Source organism: Lepisma saccharinum, chromosome 6, assembly GCF_977018435.1.
Source record: "Lepisma saccharinum chromosome 6, izLepSacc3.1, whole genome shotgun sequence".
NCBI lineage: Eukaryota > Metazoa > Arthropoda > Insecta > Zygentoma > Lepismatidae > Lepisma > Lepisma saccharinum.
In genome coordinates this window covers 39,545,589-39,564,611 of record NC_139234.1, presented here as the reverse complement: position 1 = coordinate 39,564,611, position 19,023 = coordinate 39,545,589, and the positions used below count along the sequence as shown (strand labels likewise).

Here is a 19,023-nt window from a genome sequence, read left to right as displayed (position 1 = left end):
GTACAAGAATAATTTATCTCAACTCCCCCCCCCCCCCAAACACACACAATTGATTTGACATGAATATTTTTCCGTCAGTGAGTAAAATATCACCCTATCTGTCCGTAGCTTGTGCCTTTTCAGCTTCATTCTGATAACCAAATGATATAGCGTCCGTGAAAATACTTTAGATTAAAAATAATCTTACTAGATCCAATTATATTTTCTTAGGAATCTAAACGAATTTCCATTGAAGAAAAAGCGCCATTGTTATCCGGTATGGCAAATCAAGTTTTCTATTTTCAACGCAAACAAGAAGAAAGGAAATGTTTTTACAAACAATTCCCCTCCATCTTTTTTTCGTTTCTGTCAACTAGGAAGGATTCCATAAATGTGTGGGCAAAGAAGCGAATGGTGATCGAGCAGCGTTGTCAATTTTCCATTCGCGTTTTTGTGGAAGGGAAAGGGCGAACAAAGACACCTCAGTCACACACATTGTGTCCAAACTATGGAAGGCATCATAGAGCATCGGTTTGGCAATGGTGCGCTTGTTGTCTGAACCTGCGGCAGAAGGATTGGCCCATTTCATCTTCACGGGGAATGCAAGAACTGCCATTTTCCCTTCCTGTCCCTCAAGGGAGGTATGACAAATGCAACTTGTGCACCTCCTCCCCCACCCCTTCCAGGAACCATGCCTCCTCCGTCCCTCCTCTACCAGGAAAATCTAACTTCTGGAAGTTCAAGGTCACATGGGGAATGGGAAAGCAAGAAAAAGGAGGGAGGGAGAAGTTGCGTGGTCAACAGAACAGGTTTCTGGCAAATTTTAAAACATCATCACGGCTCGGAGAACGTATAAAGGGGGAAACTGGAGTTAGAGCGAACGTAAAATCAAGGTGAACATCCTATTATTTAACATGGCCTTTTCCCGGGGCCTGACTGGAAGAACGTATTAAGCAGGAAAACGTATAATGCGGTAATGTAATATCGGGTTTTCACTGTATGCATTAATTTTGTAATATTTCAATGATAAATAAATGTGTAATCAACAAAACAAATGGTTTGACATTACGTGCGCCACTCTGTATATAAAATTTATTACAATGCTTAAAAGCTTGTAGCACAGATGAATGGGTAGCAATAAATGAAATTTGGAATTTGAGGTGTTGAGATGCACTGGCAATGTTTAGTTCATACGGAAAGTGAGTAAGTCTCGCGGAAAAAGTTGGAAACTCGTTTACATATTTATTATACAACTGTGTATTTTATTCCACAAACATGAAAAACCATGATGTACGAATTGCATCTTTTTATTTGTAATAGTAATAAAATGAAAGAATTATGCACTCTACTTTAAAGTATTTGCATTTGGATCAGCAAAATTATTATTAATTTTACAGATAAACCAATACATCTATATACTTATACTGACATATTCCAGCAGAGACCAATTAATCTGTCTCATTTCTAAGAACACCATAATAATTTTATTTTAACCATCTGAAATGAAGTTATGCTGAGTTTCTATGTGAATTTCTCAGAGGTGAAATTTTTAGTAGATGCACAAGTGCAATAAAAAATATTACACTTCTGGGGAAAAGGCTGAAACTTCAATTGAAGTTGCTCTTAAGAATATTTTTCAAAGGGTTAACAAATAATATCTTCGAAACACTGCAAAAATAACAAAAAACAAAAACAAAGAGGAACTCTTCATGTGTCGAAAATTTCAGCATTTCTCTCAGAAGTATGTACCTCTAGAGATAAATAAGGGGTGTCTCAGAAATATTTTTGTTTTTGAATCCGCCCTCTGGGGGAATTCACACATTACGGAGAAATGAGATAGATCGAAAACGCTTGGGAACATTGTTAATATTTAGTTGCCATGGAGCGCTTTACAGGGCAGCAACATGCTTTTTTGTGTTTGTGCGTTTTATAAAAATAATGATTCTTATGTTGTTGTGCGTCATTTGTACTGGCATCATCATAACCTGGCAGGAATGAGAGACGTCCCAAGTGCAAATGTAATTAAATATTGGGTGAGAAAGTTTGAAAACACTGGAAGCACTATGATGAGTAAACTGCCGGGACGTCCAAGGTCATGAAGATCAAACAGAAACGTTGACCGTGTGCGCCAATCTGTTAGTGAGGATCCTTGCCAATCGTTAAGAGTGCGTGCAGCTTATTTACCCATACAAAATTGTTATTTCAGAAGAATTAAAACCACAAGATCCTGCCAAACGATTAGAGTTCTGTAGAACAATGAGAGATTGCTTGAATGGTTACAATAACATATGGTTTTCTGATTAATCAAATTTTTACATAAACGGGCATGTTAATAAACAGAACTGTCGATACTGGGCAGAGGAAAACCCCAAAAACCTTCATGAGATGCCATTACATTCACCTAAAGTTCTCGTCTGGGCTGCCCTATCAAGCTAAGGAATCGTCAGCCCTTATTTTTTTTTAAAGATGATCATGGTAATGCTCATACTGTAACTTCTGAGCGCTACTGCCAAATGATTAGGACCTTTTTAACTCCTGCAATTCAGAACCATGATGGGTACAACAGAAACACATTTTTCCACTTCTCACGTCACCATTGATTCACTGAATGCTCTTCATCAGTTATTCCTAGAAAGAGTAATCAGTCGCAGAGGGGGACATTAACTGGCCACCGAGAAGTCCCGATTTGACACCAGCATATTTTTTCTTATGGGGTTACCTTAAGAGTAATTATACACCCAAATGCCACAAAATTTGAGAGAATTGAAGCAAAGAATTACAGCTGAAATCACTGCTATTCCTCGTGCAATGCTTTGGCGAGTGATCGGAAAACTTTAGTTCAAGAATTATTGAATGTGAAAACATGAACGGTCACCATTTGTCCAAAACTCTTTTCCACAAATAAAAATTTAATGTTTAAGCTTTCTTTTGGTAATGAATTTATCTTTATACAAAAAATTTAAGTATTTATGTTAATAGTTTTAAAAATGAACATATTTCTGAGACACCCTTTATAATGAAAGAGAAAAAAGTACACTAAGTGTGTGTGTGGTGGGGGACTAAAAAAAACTGGAGTTCCTACCTTCCAAAATGTTATATGCATCTTGAGAAAGAAATTCCATAAGTGGTGCAAGCCTTGGAACTACCTTAGCTACTGTACACTTCATGTGATCATAGCTGGAAGGAAGAATAATTATAATAAAGAATGCATCCCATTATTCAGTACAAAAATGCCACAGTTAGTTACAGTATGTAACATTGTTATTCGTAAACATAGAATTTCTGAGGAAAAAATTTCACATCTACTAGTAAATATAATATTTTTCATATGTACCTGGAAATTAATGTTAATGATGATTTCACAAACAAATGTCAATAAAAATGTATGTTCAAAGTGTATAAACAGAGCATATAATTTGTGCGAAAAGTGAAAAACATGCTGTTTCATGCAACATTGTTATTCGTACAGGCAAGAGTTTCAATCTTCCTTGCATACAGCGCCACAGCTAATCAGGCGATTTCATGAAGTTTGCAACTTCGTAACAAGTTTGACCATGCAGGCACGCTCCCTGTCAAGATGGAATGCTGCCGTAGGTATTGTCTATCTATCAGCGTGTTCGAAATGAGCAAGGTGAAGGAACTTAGTTCCGATCTCAAGGATGTTATTATAAATTTGGCCCTTAGAGGTTATTTGTTAAGAAAAATTGGACAACGGTCAATAAATCACACTCCACAGTTCAATACATAGTAAATACATTTAAAGAGGAAGGTTCAACACAGAATGTGCCGAGAAAACCAAAAGAGAGACGGTTGAATAAATGTGATAAACGCTTTATTTTAAACAGAGTGCGAGAAAACTCCCGACTAAGCAGTGACGTGCGGTGACGTCGACACTTGGGGTGGCAGTCGGTGGCGTGCTCAAGAGGGGGGGGGGGTTGGTGTGGATCACACCCCTCCTCCCTTTAGGGCCAGTATTCCTACAAAAAAGAAGAATGTCAATAACAGGAAAAGATTGCAAAATTATGAATGAGTACTAGAAAAAAGTACACGTAACCCCACCCACATTCGAAAATAAAAAACTATTTGATTTGACTCTAAGCCAGAGATCCTGGGTTCGAATCTCGCCTTGGCCATGGGTATTCTTTGTGTGTGTCCCTTCATCAATTTTGTCGTACCAAAAGTGGCGGAAAAGCGAAGTAAAATAAACCAAATTGAGCAATTAATCAATGATTTGATTTCATTTTTGTTACTTAGCGTCGCTTTTTTGTCACATTTGCGAAGATGATACGATGAAATTGATAAAGGGACGAGCACAGGGAACGCCCATGCCCGGGTCGGGGTTCGAACCCGGAACTCCTGGTGTTGTAGCGTGCTGTGATAACCACTCTTCCACGCTTGGTTGATTTGGTGACAAGTAACAAACCACAACACACTTTTTTTGTAGTTTCTTCAATGATATTCATTTGACTTTTTGAGTTCTGAGATACATTTTTCATTCCAATTTATTTCATTATTCACTGCAACACATAGGACAAGAATGCGCACTCATCACGGGTTCGAATCTTGGCCTGGATTGTTCATATGAGGTCCCTTCACCAATTTCATCATATCATCACTCAATCCTCATTTTCGCGATAACCAAATGTGGCAGAAAAGCGAAGTAAAATAAACCAAACCAACAACAATATGAACACGCGTTCTCTTGCCCAAATAAATACATCCGTATTTATGACTGTTAGAGACCAAGAGTAGTATATTTAAATAAAACACTACTAAAACGAGAGTCAGAGAGAGCCTGAGCACATATTTGTAATTTAATCATTATATATTCCATATTTGAAAAAGAAAAAAGAAAGAAAGCATAACATTATTGTCTGCACATAACACGTTCCCATTTCATAAATAATAAAACTACATCCCATATTATACATACGCACATATTGTACAACGTGTAAAAGGTTGTGTAAATACAGAGAACATAAGTACTGCAGAAAATTTTACCCTGTGTTCTTTATAGGATTTACAAAAAATTATGAGAAACAAATCCCCTATCTGTCCTATAGGAGATAGACTAGGGGACCTGAAAGCCTGGGCTTTCAACCATTGCAGCGGGGGGCGTGGGGGCAAGGGAAGTAGAGGTAGAAATCTTCCTTTTCCTTGGGGCGGCCGTTTCTATCTGCAAACTGGCCTGGCTGAAGAAGAGCGAGCTAGGGTATCCAGCCAGCTTTGCCCGCGGAGAACACCGATGACGAGAAGAGCGTGGAAAAAAAGGTGTTACATACGAGCTGTGGTGGCTTTAACAAGACAATAAATATTGTGATTTGAATATAATTCGAGATGTGAGATTGATTGATCTATCTCTGCTAGACTAGCTACTCCTCAGTGCACGTCACTGCGACTAAGTGTTCCTCAGTTACGACCGTTAGTAGAAAATCATGCTGGCAAGATGATGTCCGATCAAACTGTACGACGTTTTTTTGTGGAAGCATGGATATTATGGCAGAATACCACGAAAGAGGCAGTATGTAAATAAGGTGAATCGCAGGAATAGACATTCATTCGCGAAAGAGCACATCCACAAGGACCAGGAATTTTGGGATAGTGTCATATGGTCAGACCAGTCCAAGATTAATATATACGGGTCAGATGGGATAAATAGGGTCTAGAGACAATCAAATAAAGACAATGATCACATTAACACAGTTCCAACAGTTAAACATGGTGGTGGGTCATTAATGATTTGGGGCTGTATGTCGTCCAAAGGTGTTGGTACCATCCAGTTTATTGATGGTATCATGGATGCATATGTCTATTTGGACATATTGAAGAACAATGTAAAGCAGTGCCCAAAAAATGGACATGCCGCCTATCTACAGATTACAACAAGACAATGACAGTAAGCATAAGGCGTGAGTTAAGATGAATTGGCTAATATAGAATGTGCCCAAACTACTACAAACACCAGCTCAAAGTCCAGACTTAAATCCCATTGAGCATTCATGGGCACTTTTGAAGAGGCGAGTCCATAAAGCAGGCGTCAAGTCTAAACAAGAGTTGAAAACTGTTGTGCAAGCCGAGTGAAATAAAATAAGCTATGAAACATGCCGGAAACTGGTTAATTCTATGAAGAACAGGTGTCAAGCAGTAATTAAAGCCAAAGGATACGAATCAAAGTATTAGAACTGTCAGTGAATTTGCTCGGATTATACTTTTTCTTTTATATTATAAAGTGTACGAATAGAAAAGTTGTACAAAAAATGGCATGTTTCTCTTTCCGTTTCATTTTATTTATTATTGTCATTGGTTATACAGAATTTGGGTAAGATTTTATGTTCCTAATGATATTACAACCTTGGTGACAATGAAGTTCGACCAGAAAGGAATACGTGATTCAATGCACAGAGGCATAGGTGGTGGAATGGGTGACCCGCAGAAGTGACGCTTCTGTGTAAGAGGAGGCGTGTGAGCAGGCATGAATCGTGATCCCAGCATGTTGCACCCAAGGTCACGTAAAGAACGAAAACGGGGAACTATACGCGTGACATTGAACTTCGACCAGGCACCAGACCCATACGGAAAATTCCAGATAGTGGCGCATTCGACGGAAGCATGACATCACGGACACACGATAAGGGAGTCTGCCGTATATAAGCACGTGCTGTGCACCGAGGAACCACAGTGCATCATCACCATGGCCAGGGGCAACCCTATTGACAACACCGTGAGGAGAAGAGTGGTGGAGTTGCAACGGGATGGACTCATTGAACGGGAAATAGGGCGCCAACTGAACTTACCCAAGTCAACCGTCCACTGCATCATCAAACACCACCAAAATACGGGTACTACAGAGCCAGGTAAGGCCCCCGGTTGAAAACGCCTGCTGAGCGTGCGTGACCTACGGATATTTAGGTGCTATAACCAGACCAACAATCATGTTTCTGTGACCGAATTACGACTGTGGACTCGAGAACACTTTCACATTGAAGTGTCAACCAGAATCATTCGCCGTTACCTACAGTGATGCAGTTACCGAGTGTACAAGGCGAAACGTAAACCCTTCCTTTCCATGTTGAACAAAGGCAATCGACTACGGTGGGCACGAATGTACCGGGGATGGACATTTTGGCAGTGGAACAGGGTTTTGTGGACGGACGAATCCATTTTCAATGTTGTGTACGGGAAAATACGGAAAACAGTCATTTGTCGGAAGGAGGAACAGAATGAAGCAAAATGTTATGCACGTTGGGTACAGAAACCTGCGTCAGTGATGGTATGGGGATGCATGACGACATCTGGGGTTGGCCCACTACACGTCTGTGAGGACATTGTGAATGCACACGCCTATACACGCATACTGGAGCGGCATCTTCCCACAGTGCGAAGGCACCTGTTCCACAGGTGGCGTCTCATCTTTCAACACGACAATGCCAGGCCTCATACAGCGCGGCTGACAAGAGAATGGTTGACTCGCCATCACGTGCGAACTCTGCCATGGCCACCATCGAGTCCCGACCTCTCGCCCATTGAGAATGTGTGGCGTGTTCTGAATGTGTGGCGTGTGCAACAGAGGGGACCCACGACAGTGGCTGCTCTTATCGCCTGCCTGCAGGAGGAATGGCACCGCATCGATGTGGAATACCTTGAACGACTCGTCCGCAGCATGCCCCGACGCATTGTCACAGTTATTCGCCGACGGGGCGGCGTCACATAATGGTAAACATGATCCCCTCTAACAGTGGTCGAACTTCATTGTCACGTGCAGATGGACGAAAATGTTTTATTTTGTGTGGACACCATACATTGCTGCGTTGCAGTGGAAATTTATGTTTTCCTTTGTTCCATGTAGCCTGCTGAATAAAATATGTTCAGCATATGCATGTGTTCTCCTTCTTTCACAATGCACTCCTATATTTGTGACTGGCCGAACTTAATTGTCACTAAGGTTGTAGTTATTGAATTGTAAAGAAACAATTTCAAAAGAGTGTATTTCCTTCAGGGTAGCTACGATTTTTTGATTATGAAATTCCCTGACTTTTCCAGGTTTTCCAGACCAGAAATAAGTTTTTTCCAGACATGTTTGTCGTCATGATTTTTGCTTTTGAACCTCATGTTTTTCAATTAAATATGCAGGCACATTAATTATTATGAATATGAATATACACAGTTATTAGCTAAAAATTTACCAAGTGATTAAAATAATGCTATTCAATGAAAAAATAAATAACTATTGTACTTCCCAATTTTCACTAAGTCATTACAATTAAGGTGGTATAAAAAAATCAATAAAAAAATGTGGCATATATCAAAGCTTTACAATGTAACCTGTATACGTACAACCTCAATTAGCCTATATCAATACAAATGAGAAACAACAGAAAATTAGGTCATGTACCTTTAGAAAATATGCAATAAGTTTAATGATTATATTTTTTAATTTATTGAGAATAGTACATATTACGGAAATTCAAAACTTGAATGGGGCCAGTGACCAACCATACACCTAAAAAAAATATATACGCTGGCCATACTTTCGAATCAAATATCTCCATTATTTGAGTTTTCCACATGCTGGAACCAATTTTATATTACGAAAAACATCAAAATCTGTCTTTTAAAAGGTAACAGTTCCGAATGTTTTATGATTTTTTTTTCAAATTTTCCTAGCAGGAAGACTAATTATCATAGAATTTTGGCAATCATTGTGAAACAAAATTTGAACCTTCCTTAAAATAATGAGCACTATTTGAATTCGAAAAAAGTTATTTATGTTGAAAAAAAAACTTCAAAATGACCTTACTCAATCATACACGCTTCCCACGGACAAGGTATTCTCCGGTTGACAAGCAACAGTAAGTATCGTAAACTAGTGAGAATGAATGTAGAAATAAATAGGAACCTTAGTAGAGTACATTCAGGGTCTTTATTTTAATTCTAAGACAACCAAACCTGACATTCCTAACCTAACCACAAAAGCATATATTGACAAAATCTTAAGTAATCGCTAAAACTCTGCAATATGTGTTAACAGACATAAATCGAAATCGAACCATGTAAAAGTTGCATTTGTAGCATGATGAAATCGTAATAAAACTAAAGGAACTTGGGCTCATTTTCACCACTTTTCAGCATAATTTCATTCTACACGCAAACAATACGTAAAATTACTCTCGGCATCAAACCAACATTCCTAACCTAACAACGATGTGTGACCAGCGTACGTTTAATTCCTCTATTTCGCACCAGTTTTTAAAAAATAAATTCGTTCTACATGCACAAAACACGTGCGTATTCGAATAATGACGTCACTGATACTGCATAAAATCACTAATTTCTTGGGTGTAACACATCTCTGCAATGTAAAAACTACGACAATGAGCAAATGAAGTAGTTGATCAGGTTGCTTCTGAATGGGTTGCAAACGAAGGACTCAAATTCACAGAACGGGTTCACGGGGGGAACGAAGTAGTGAGTCCCTTTGTTTTTACTCGGCGTCCGCACCCATCCAGTGTGACGTCAACCACAGCCAGTTACGTGAAATTCTGCTCTTCAAGCTTTATTGCAAATCCAAAACCAATGAACTGTCCGAACACCAATCTGCTCCGATTCACGTATCAAAAGAGAACGGGTTCCGAACGGGTGTGTTCTTGAAGAAAGGAAATTTCCTTACCACACACAAAGCTAAAGCAACATTTTTTCTGCAAGAAATTCTGAGGATGGCTGATGCGTAGGTTTCGTCTTGAGTAGCTTGTTCTCTAAGGAAATATCTCACGCCTCTCCAAATTCCAGTCTTGAACACGTTCACAAGAATGAGTTGCACAATGAACGGATACAAGAACCTAGATCCGAGAGTGAATAAATATGGAATCGAAATGCGAAGGAACCATAATTTTGTACGTAACAGACTAGAAGTCATAATGACGAGAGGAACAAGTTTCTGAACTGAATCTTTTGGGGGGACTGGAATCACAAGAACCAAACTCGGAAGTGGAAAAGAACCGTTCGTTCATTTTGTAATTGGTTCTCCTGCAACTCCAAAATGCACGTAAATTCCAGAAAATATGCCAAATTCCCTGACTATTCCCTGGCTTTTCCCTGACCAACCAAATTCCCTGACTTTTCCATGTTTTCCAGGTTTTCCAGTCACGTAGCAACCCTGTCCTTTCAAATATTAAAGCATTTTCTTTGAAAATTCGTGTGTACGAATAAGAATGTTACATACTGTACCAAGCAATATGAAAGTTTTGTGCTGCTTCAACAAGTGATGGAATGCACTTTTAATTTTTTGTGACACCAATTAGCAGACTTAAAAGATTATGTTTTTTTGTGGCTAAGAAGTTTATGACTTGAGATGTTTTGTATTTCCACTTCATATGATGCAATGACCAAGTGTACTGGTTTTATGTTGTATGAAGCACAAATTCATATTAAGAAGAAAGAAACTTAACATGTTAAATATTCCTTTTATGACAGACGTATGGACATTTCAGCATGAAATGTTGTATTAAACATCATAATGCTGTCTTAGCAAATTTCAAGGAGTTGGGGAGTACATTTCCTTCTAAATTTTGTAACGAAATAGTGAAATTAAGTAAAAAAGTAAATTTTATTTGCTGACTGCCACTTTCTGGGAATGTGCATAATTCTGGAAGTACAGGGTAAATGTGGGAACAAAAAAAATTGCCATATATTCTCTATAATTGATGATACATTTTATAATACAGCCAGCCAATTATTGATGCTGCAGTATCAGTCAAGAGTACTGGAGAGTAAAAGTTGGAATTTATGTACCAATAACAATCAATACTTTTTTGGCATTTTGGTCTTTCCTGTGGTCTGCAAAATGCTGCACGACACTTTCATGTAGTCCAGTTACCCTGAAAATTATGCAAAATTTGAAGATTTTTCAATTTAATCACACCAGTTTTGGGCAAAAACTGGACTTCGTAATTACAAAACAGGTATTTTAATATTCTTATGTAATTCTTGAATATTTTAAAGCCAACCTCTGGTAAACTGATGCATATACTTACATATTGATCAATACTATGATCAACTTTTAATTATTACAATTTTCAAGGGCTGGTATCAGATTCAGTGTGGATCTCTTGGATTATTGGCATCGGTTTGGGTGTATCAGTTCAAAGTGGTACAGGCTCAGGTGTAATTGCAATAATTAAATAAATGATTGATTGATTGAATTAGTGTTTTAAGTCCACTTTATGCACAGTAAGACTAATCGGGACTGGACCTACAGTTTAAAGTGGGACCCCTTGATTAAAGAAGAAGAAGGGGAGGCCCGCTATAATTAAATAAATGAATATAAAAGTATTTTAGAACAAAACTCATATATGGTATAGTTGTGCCATGCTCTAGCATTTATAACAATTTAACTCAGTTACTGGTATAGATCCAAGTAATTGTTACTGGGTCAGTTCCAGACATGAAATGTTTTCACTACCATACTCGTTGAAAAGCATAATTGTGCTTTCTACCATTTACACTTTGTTGTGTCTTAACATCAATTTTACCCACAAATATCATACTAATGGATACTGTATTGTGGATGCATCATGAGATTAAAGAATCTTCAGCTGATTCCTTTAATTTTACTGTTCTCATTTTGTGATAAAAGTCAAAAAGTGTCCAAATCAAATTTGAGGTGTTCTTCATGCCAGAGTCTGCAATAATGCCACATAACACTTTCACGTAGTCTATATATCCTGGAAATTATGCAAAATGAATATTTTCTTTAATTTTTGAAATAAAATGGGGAATAAAATGGATTTTGTGATTAAAAGATAATCTAACATGAAATTATGAACATTTTTTTAAAGCAAAAGCTTGTACCTTAAAATTTATAATAATCTCAACTATTTTGAGCTGTTACAATATCCAAGCTTTGGTATCAGTGGAAATTGGTAAAGAGTATCAGAGTGGCATTTGTTCAGCCCAATTTTTATTATTAACACAAATATATGTTTCTAATTATTAACCTTTTGCTGCCCAAGCGTCTCAAACGAGATACCCAAAAGTAACCCTCAGGGGACCAAGCGTCTCGATCAAGACGCTGTGTCAAGGTCGTAGTTTTTATGTTATAACTTTTCTATTTTTGGCTAGAATTTCGATTTTATTTTTTTATATTGTTCCTAACACATGTATTTAACAGAAATGGTTTTTTGCATTTTTTTGTCTTCATGAAAATGGAGGGGGAAAGGCGGGAAAAGGGACTTTTCTTTTGCGTCTCTTTTCAAGGTCAATTTTTTTGCCGACAAAGGAAGACCGGCTTTGTTGTTCTAAAGCAATGCTTTTCACTCCCTCCTGCTAAGTGCATTCGAAGGAAGCTTGTTTATCAGTATCCGATGTCAAAACGAAAGTTTTCCCTGAGGGTGCAAGCAGGGGGGAGGGGGAGGGGGATGACTGGTTGTTGAATCTGCGTTGTGAGAATGGAATTTCGAAGCGTGCTGAAGGAAACCTTTGTTTTTTTAGCACAAGTGGCAACAGGGGTTACCCAGCATTGTCTAAAAATAGAATTTCAAGCAGCTGCAAGAATTGGCGCTCATTTATCACTACGTTCTAGCTTTTCGTCTGTGAATGTTGTGTGTAGGTGTCGTTTTGTGCCCAAGTGCGAGGACAGTTTTTGGGTGAAGTGACAATTTTTTAAAATAATTTTTGGGGGTTTTCTCCCTTCCCCCTCCACATATACACCAAATTTGCATAAATTTTGCATTTTGTGCATTTTGACATTTTTTTCGGGGCTGGGGGCGGGGGGAAACCATTTTTTTAAGAAAAGTTTTTTGAGGGTATTTCCCCCCTTTCCCACTCCATATGTACGCCGAATGTGCATAAATTATATATCGTCTGAATCTGTGATTCATTCTGCGTACAACAGTATATCTTTCATATCTCTAGGGCATTTAGTTTCTGAGCTATAGTCATTTCAAGGTACCGCTGCATTTTGAAGCTTGAATCAGTGGCCATTCCTTTTGGGGGTACAACTCAAGTTACATTGGTCATACGACAATGATGGAAATATTTTTCTGTTTCTTACATGCCAGCGATAATTTCTATGTGCATTTTGAACTTTTCATATCCTTTTTTCGGGAGGCGGGGGGGGGCATTTTAAAAAAAGTATTTTCAGGGGATTTCCCCCCTTTCCCCCTCCATGCATACGCCGAATGTGCATAAATTATATATCGTCTAAGTCTGTGATTCATTCTGCGTACAACGGTATATCTTTCATATCTCTAGGGCATTTAGTTTCTGAGCTATAGTCATTTCAAGGTACCGCTGCATTTTGAAGCTTGAATCAGTGGCGTGCCGACCATTCGTTTTGGGGGTACAACTCAAGTTACATTGGTCATATGATAAAAATGCAAATATTTTTGTGTTCCTTACATGTCAGCGATCATTTCCATGTGCATGTCGACACTGTCATGTACTTTTTTCTTGGGGGGAGGGTGGGGGAACCAATTTTTTTTTCCGAAATTTTGGAATTTTGAGTTAGCCCCCTTCCCCCCGCCACATATACGCCGAATTTTCAAAAAAATCATATAGTCTGAATCTCTGGTTCATTCTGCGTACAACGGTATATCACTCATCTCTCTAGGGCAATTAGCCTCCGATCTACACTCATTTAATTGAAACTCTGCATTTTACTCAAAATCGGCTCGGGCAATAGAGGCTTACTTGTGGAAAAGGCCTTGGGCGGCAAAAGGTAAATGGAAAAATTAATTTAAAAACCCAGTAAGATGATAAACATAACAGAGAAGAAAACATCATGGATTACCTAGACTCCGTTTTGTTCTCGCTGTACTGCAGTGCTTGGCAAATCAGAATAGCACATTGGGTCATCATTTTCCCATCCTTGAGAAGCCAATACAACCTCTGAACAACTGCAAAAGACTCCTCCTTCAGTGGGTATAAGCAGACTGAGTTGAAAACTATCTCAAACTGAAAAGAACCCATAATATTTTTTAACTCGTGTGTATTGGTGCAATTTATATTTTAATTTTAACAGGTGGCATATGTTACGATAGCAAATACAATCATTACTAAATTTGAGCTAATATCAACAACCAACACAGGATGGACATGTCTGCATTCAACATTAGCAGTTGAAATTAAATTTTAAAACTCATTTCACATTCTTCTTATGTTGCTGCACTTGTAGAATTCGTTTGCAGATGTTAAAAGTATTTAAACTTTTTTTCTCTTTAATATCTATAATAATGCTCCCTTCATCGGGGCATTAATTTGGTTTTTCATCAATGTTACAGTAATAACAGTAAGAGAAATTTAATAAAAACAATAATGAAACAGTTTTACAACAAATCCTGTCAATAATGTTACATTCTTGGGGCTTAACAACTGAATTAACTGTGAAATGATCAATTATTTTTTGATGAAAAATCTCATAAAAAACTTTAATTATAAATTCTGAAAATATCCAGATAATTGAGAATCTTTTTCTTCTCGACATAGTTCCTTTAACATTTCAGTTCAATAAAATTTGAAGGTAGTGGATTACCCCATTTGTGGACAAGAGAACTCCATAGTGCACCTACATTTCCATTTTCATTATTCCACTTCTTCCAACTTTCTTTTACAATGAACAAAGCCTTCCACACATTTAAATCCATATATAGTATTACTTTTTTCAAAACTTTTCTCTCTTTAATCACATGCCTTTCTACAATGATGTGAGCCCATTCTTGGGTCTAAATTTGTAATGTCTAAATCATATTCATGAAACCTTTCATTTTTTTTAAAACTTACAGTACTTATTTTTATTTATTATTTTTGTGTATGTGCTTGCCCTACATAATTCTCTGAACAAAAATAAGTTATATTGCATATTCCTTTGGATTCTACATCTGTAACTGATTTTCTAATGTTGTATTCATTAAGTGTGTATTCCAAATATATTTCCAAATTAGTCATTTCAAAGTTTGGGTATTCTGCAAAGTGTTAAAAATTGATACTGCAGCTAATGTACACATTGTTGAGTATTCCATACTTACCAGTGTGGTGTAAACAAGGAAGTTGGAATGAAAACATGTATAAAATGTTTAAAATGTAAAAAAAAATAATTTTGAAAGTACCTAAGGGGTCGTGCTCATTTCAGATAATAAAGTTTCCATAACTTTCCTGCCCACAGTGGATTGATAAAAATCATTATTATTATACCTTAACAGATTACTCAATCCAAACTTTCGAGAGTTCATAACATGAAAACTGCAAGATAAAAATCAGGTATTCTGCACTATAAAGGCTCATACATTGAGATATTTTAAATACTTTTGATTACAATTTTATTCTATACAGGAAATTCTCTACCTCTAACACACTGCTCTGTGCCTTTACTATAATGAGCTTTTATATGTTCATGTAGGAGATAGATCAAAAGTAAATGAAATACACACAGCAGAACCTTTAATTCTAGAACCTAACGACTGCAGTTAAAGATGCTATTAAAAGGCTACACAATAACAAAGCAAGCACCTGGAATTAATTTAATACCAGCTGAGTTAATTAAATATGGTGGGAATTTGTTAATATGTCAAATTCATAAATTAATTTGTTTAATATGGAATAAAGAAGAAATCCCTCAACAGTGGAAATACTCCATAATTGTTCCTGTGTTTAAAAAAGGTGATAAACTGTACTGCAATAATTACCGTGGAATTTCTCTACTCTCAACATCACATAAAATATTATCTAACATTCTTTTAACAAGACTAACTCCATATGCTAATGACATTATAAGTGATTATGGGGATTTAAAAGTAACAGATCAACTGTAGATCAAATTTTTCACATCAGATAGACACTTGAGAAAAAGTGGGAATATAATCAAAATGTTCATCAGCTATTCATTGATTTTAAAAAAGCATATGATTAGGTTAAAAGAGATAAACTATACAGAGTGTTCATTCAAATCTCCCTAATTTCTATTAATTACTGTGAACGAAGTACGATGAATTGTTAAATAACTGTAACACCAAATGAAAGGCCCAATCTTCAAGTTTTATTTTCATGACTTGAAGTTGTCTGTTTGCTCACTATGCAGTGCCAGGGTCGCATAAATAAAAATGGCAAGTGATCAACAACGTACACGGGCAGTAGTGTGGTATGCTGAGACAAAATCTGTGATTGCAACACAACAAAATTTCAGACCGTCGTGCATCAGAGAAAAAGGTGGAAAAAATTCGAGCGGGGTTTCAGAGAAGCCCGAGTAAATCCATCCACCAGGCATCTAGGCGATTCAATGTACCTCCAACAACAATGCATAGAGTTCTGCACAAGCGGCTTCGATTGTATCCATATAAAATGCAGATTGTGCAACAATTAAAGCCAGATGATAAGCCGCATCACAAAGAATTTGCTATGGAAATGCTGCAGCGTATCGACATGAATCCTCACTTCCTTGACAACGTCCTGTTTTCAGACGAAGCAACGTTTCACGTGTCGGAGATTGTCAACTGGCATAACGTATGGATCTGGAGATCTGAAAACCCACATGGGTACAGAGAATATGTCCATGATAGCCCAAAATTGAATGTTTGGTGTGATCTAATGAAGGACAGGATCATCGGTCTGTTTGTTTTCAATGAAGATACAGTAAGAGGCTCTGTGTACTTGGGCATGTTGGAGCAGTTTGTGTACCCCTAGGTAGTTGCTCTACAACCAGACATAATCTTCCACCAAGATGGGGCTCCCACGCACTGGAGTCTGGATGTTTGGATGTCCCTCAATTCGACATTTCCTAATCGCTGGATTGGACCCGATGGACCAATATGGTGGCTGCCATGTTCACCTGACCTCACTCCCCTGGACTTCTTCCCTTGGGGTTATGTCAAGGAATGTGTGTTTGCGACCAGTGAATAACATCCCAGAGTTACGAACCCTCATATGTGATACGATTGCAACAGTAACAGGGGACATGTTGGAGAGAACATGGCAAGACTGGATATTGTTCGTGCTACCAATGGGGCACATGTGGAGGTATTAGTGTGTGGAAAATAAATTTACGAGTTTTTCTTCAATTCTCTGAATTTCATTGCTCCATCATTCATACTTTCTTTTCTACGATTAGTTGAAATTGGGGAGATTTGAACGGAACACTCGGTATAATATATTCGTAGAGTTTGGAATACCTAAGAAGCTTGTTAATATGATAAAAGTATGCACCAGTGAAACAGAAAGTAAGATTCGTGTAGGTATTAATTTGTCTGACAAATTTACAATTCATGTTGGGTTAAAACAATGAGATGCATTATCTCCATTGTTCTTCAATTTTGCCTTAAAATATGCTGTTAGGAAGATAAAAGAAACTAATCAAGGACTAAAATTAAATGGTGTGACTCAGTTGTTAACATGTGCAGATGATGTAGAGTTACTAGGGAATGATGTAAATACAATTAATAATGCTAAAGTATTTTTCAAAGCAGCTAAAGAGACAGGTTTGGAAGTTAGCAAAGAGAAAACTAAATATATGCTTACAGGTTGAAGCCAAGTTGTTAGGTAATAATCAAAAACTAATTGTTGCAGTGGCAGTCCATCCATGGAACAGAGGGAACAGGCTGTTCCCTTCTACTTATCACCCTTTTTAGCTATTTAAATTATCTATAAAAACATTATAAGAACACTTCTTTCTTCTGAAATCAACACGCCGAAGAAAAATTTTCACCGTGATTGGACATTTGTTTACTTCACCTACCCTCGTCTTTCCATCCTCTGCTGCCTGACGCCGAGTATTTCCCACCATGCACCAAGGTAAACAATCCTCATGGTGTCACCTCCCATCCCACGGAAGCTGAACTCTCTAGCTGTTCCCTACGAGAGACATAGCGAATTTGTTTTCCTTGGAGTTTTTGCTGTGCTAAAGTTTAATTGCATCATAGTGATAGTTTTGAGTGTAGAAAGTCCATAGTTTCCTAATCTCATTGCCAAATTGTGTCTGCCATTCATAACGAACTGGAAAAATCTTCTACAGTCTAAGCATCTGCTAAATGCCTTGGCTAAACGCTGAGAAATAGCTTCCGAGGGAACAGATGGTATCCACCTGTTCCACCAGCCCCAAGCCAAGACGAACGCAGAGGCAGGACAATAAAGCGAATATTGCGAGCATATCGTTGTGAATGTTGTATGATCGACTGGCTGAAGACGAAAGCTTATAGTTCATTAAACTTTACAGAAAAGACAGCAAACCAACACATATCCTAACCGAATTAAAAACTGAAACGAAATCGTACACAATGTATTTTCAAACAAGTTACTACAACTCTGTAAAGGTAAAAAAAAAAAAAAAAAAAAGTAAAGTGCTCCCCTGTGCTTAACACCACGCCATGAAGGCGTATAGGGGATGTGGGGGTAACGCCCCACACTTTCTTGATCCGGTCATGAGTGGGGGTGATGTGATCAGCATCACACCCTTGACCGCCTTTACCCCCCAGGGTTTCCCCCAGGTACCCATGTTATTCGACGCTGGGTGGGTGCCGGGGCCGCTTCCAACGTTAGAAAAGTTCTCGGATTTGAACCGGCCGGGGATCGAACCCGGGACCTTGAGCATGGTAGTCAGACGTGTTACCGACTGAGTCACCACGGTCACTACAACTCTGTAAAATGATTAACTGGATACTCTTCCAGTGGCAAATTATTGTTGTCCTTGTTTGTTCCCGAGAAGGGAGTTTGGAACAGTTCAGGTTTTGTCCCAATTTCTACAAATCTAGCGGACGTCATGAAAAAACTCAGCCATCTGATTGCCATTATTGCATTGAAGACATTTGAATTACAAGAATTCCAACATTTTTTTCCTCTGATCACTCATAAATTGCTTTAATTTTTTCTTTGTTAAGCTTCAACGATTTTGTTTCTAATGTTTTCTTTACATTATATCATATTTGCTTTAACATTGGTATTATCATAATTTTAACGTGCTTCATGTATCTCACTTCTGACAATTTGTAACATATGTATCGTATGTTTATTTGGTTAATTTCAATAAGGGTTGAATTTTACTTGGTCTACTGTATTATACCGGGT

The 19,023-nt window shown here is 37.8% G+C and overlaps 1 protein-coding gene across 1 annotated transcript in view; it reads right to left on the bottom strand.

The window, feature by feature from the left end:
- LOC145988706 (uncharacterized) overlaps positions 1–19,023 on the bottom strand; it is a 106,240-nt gene that overhangs the window by 42,856 nt on the left and 44,361 nt on the right. Inside the window, exons 10-11 of the mRNA XM_083123803.1 lie at positions 13,766–13,929; positions 3,062–3,156 (exon numbers count right to left, since the gene is read on the bottom strand). Of these exons, the coding sequence (XP_082979929.1) occupies positions 3,062–3,156; positions 13,766–13,929 (259 nt within the window). The remainder of the gene's footprint in view (positions 1–3,061; positions 3,157–13,765; positions 13,930–19,023) is intronic.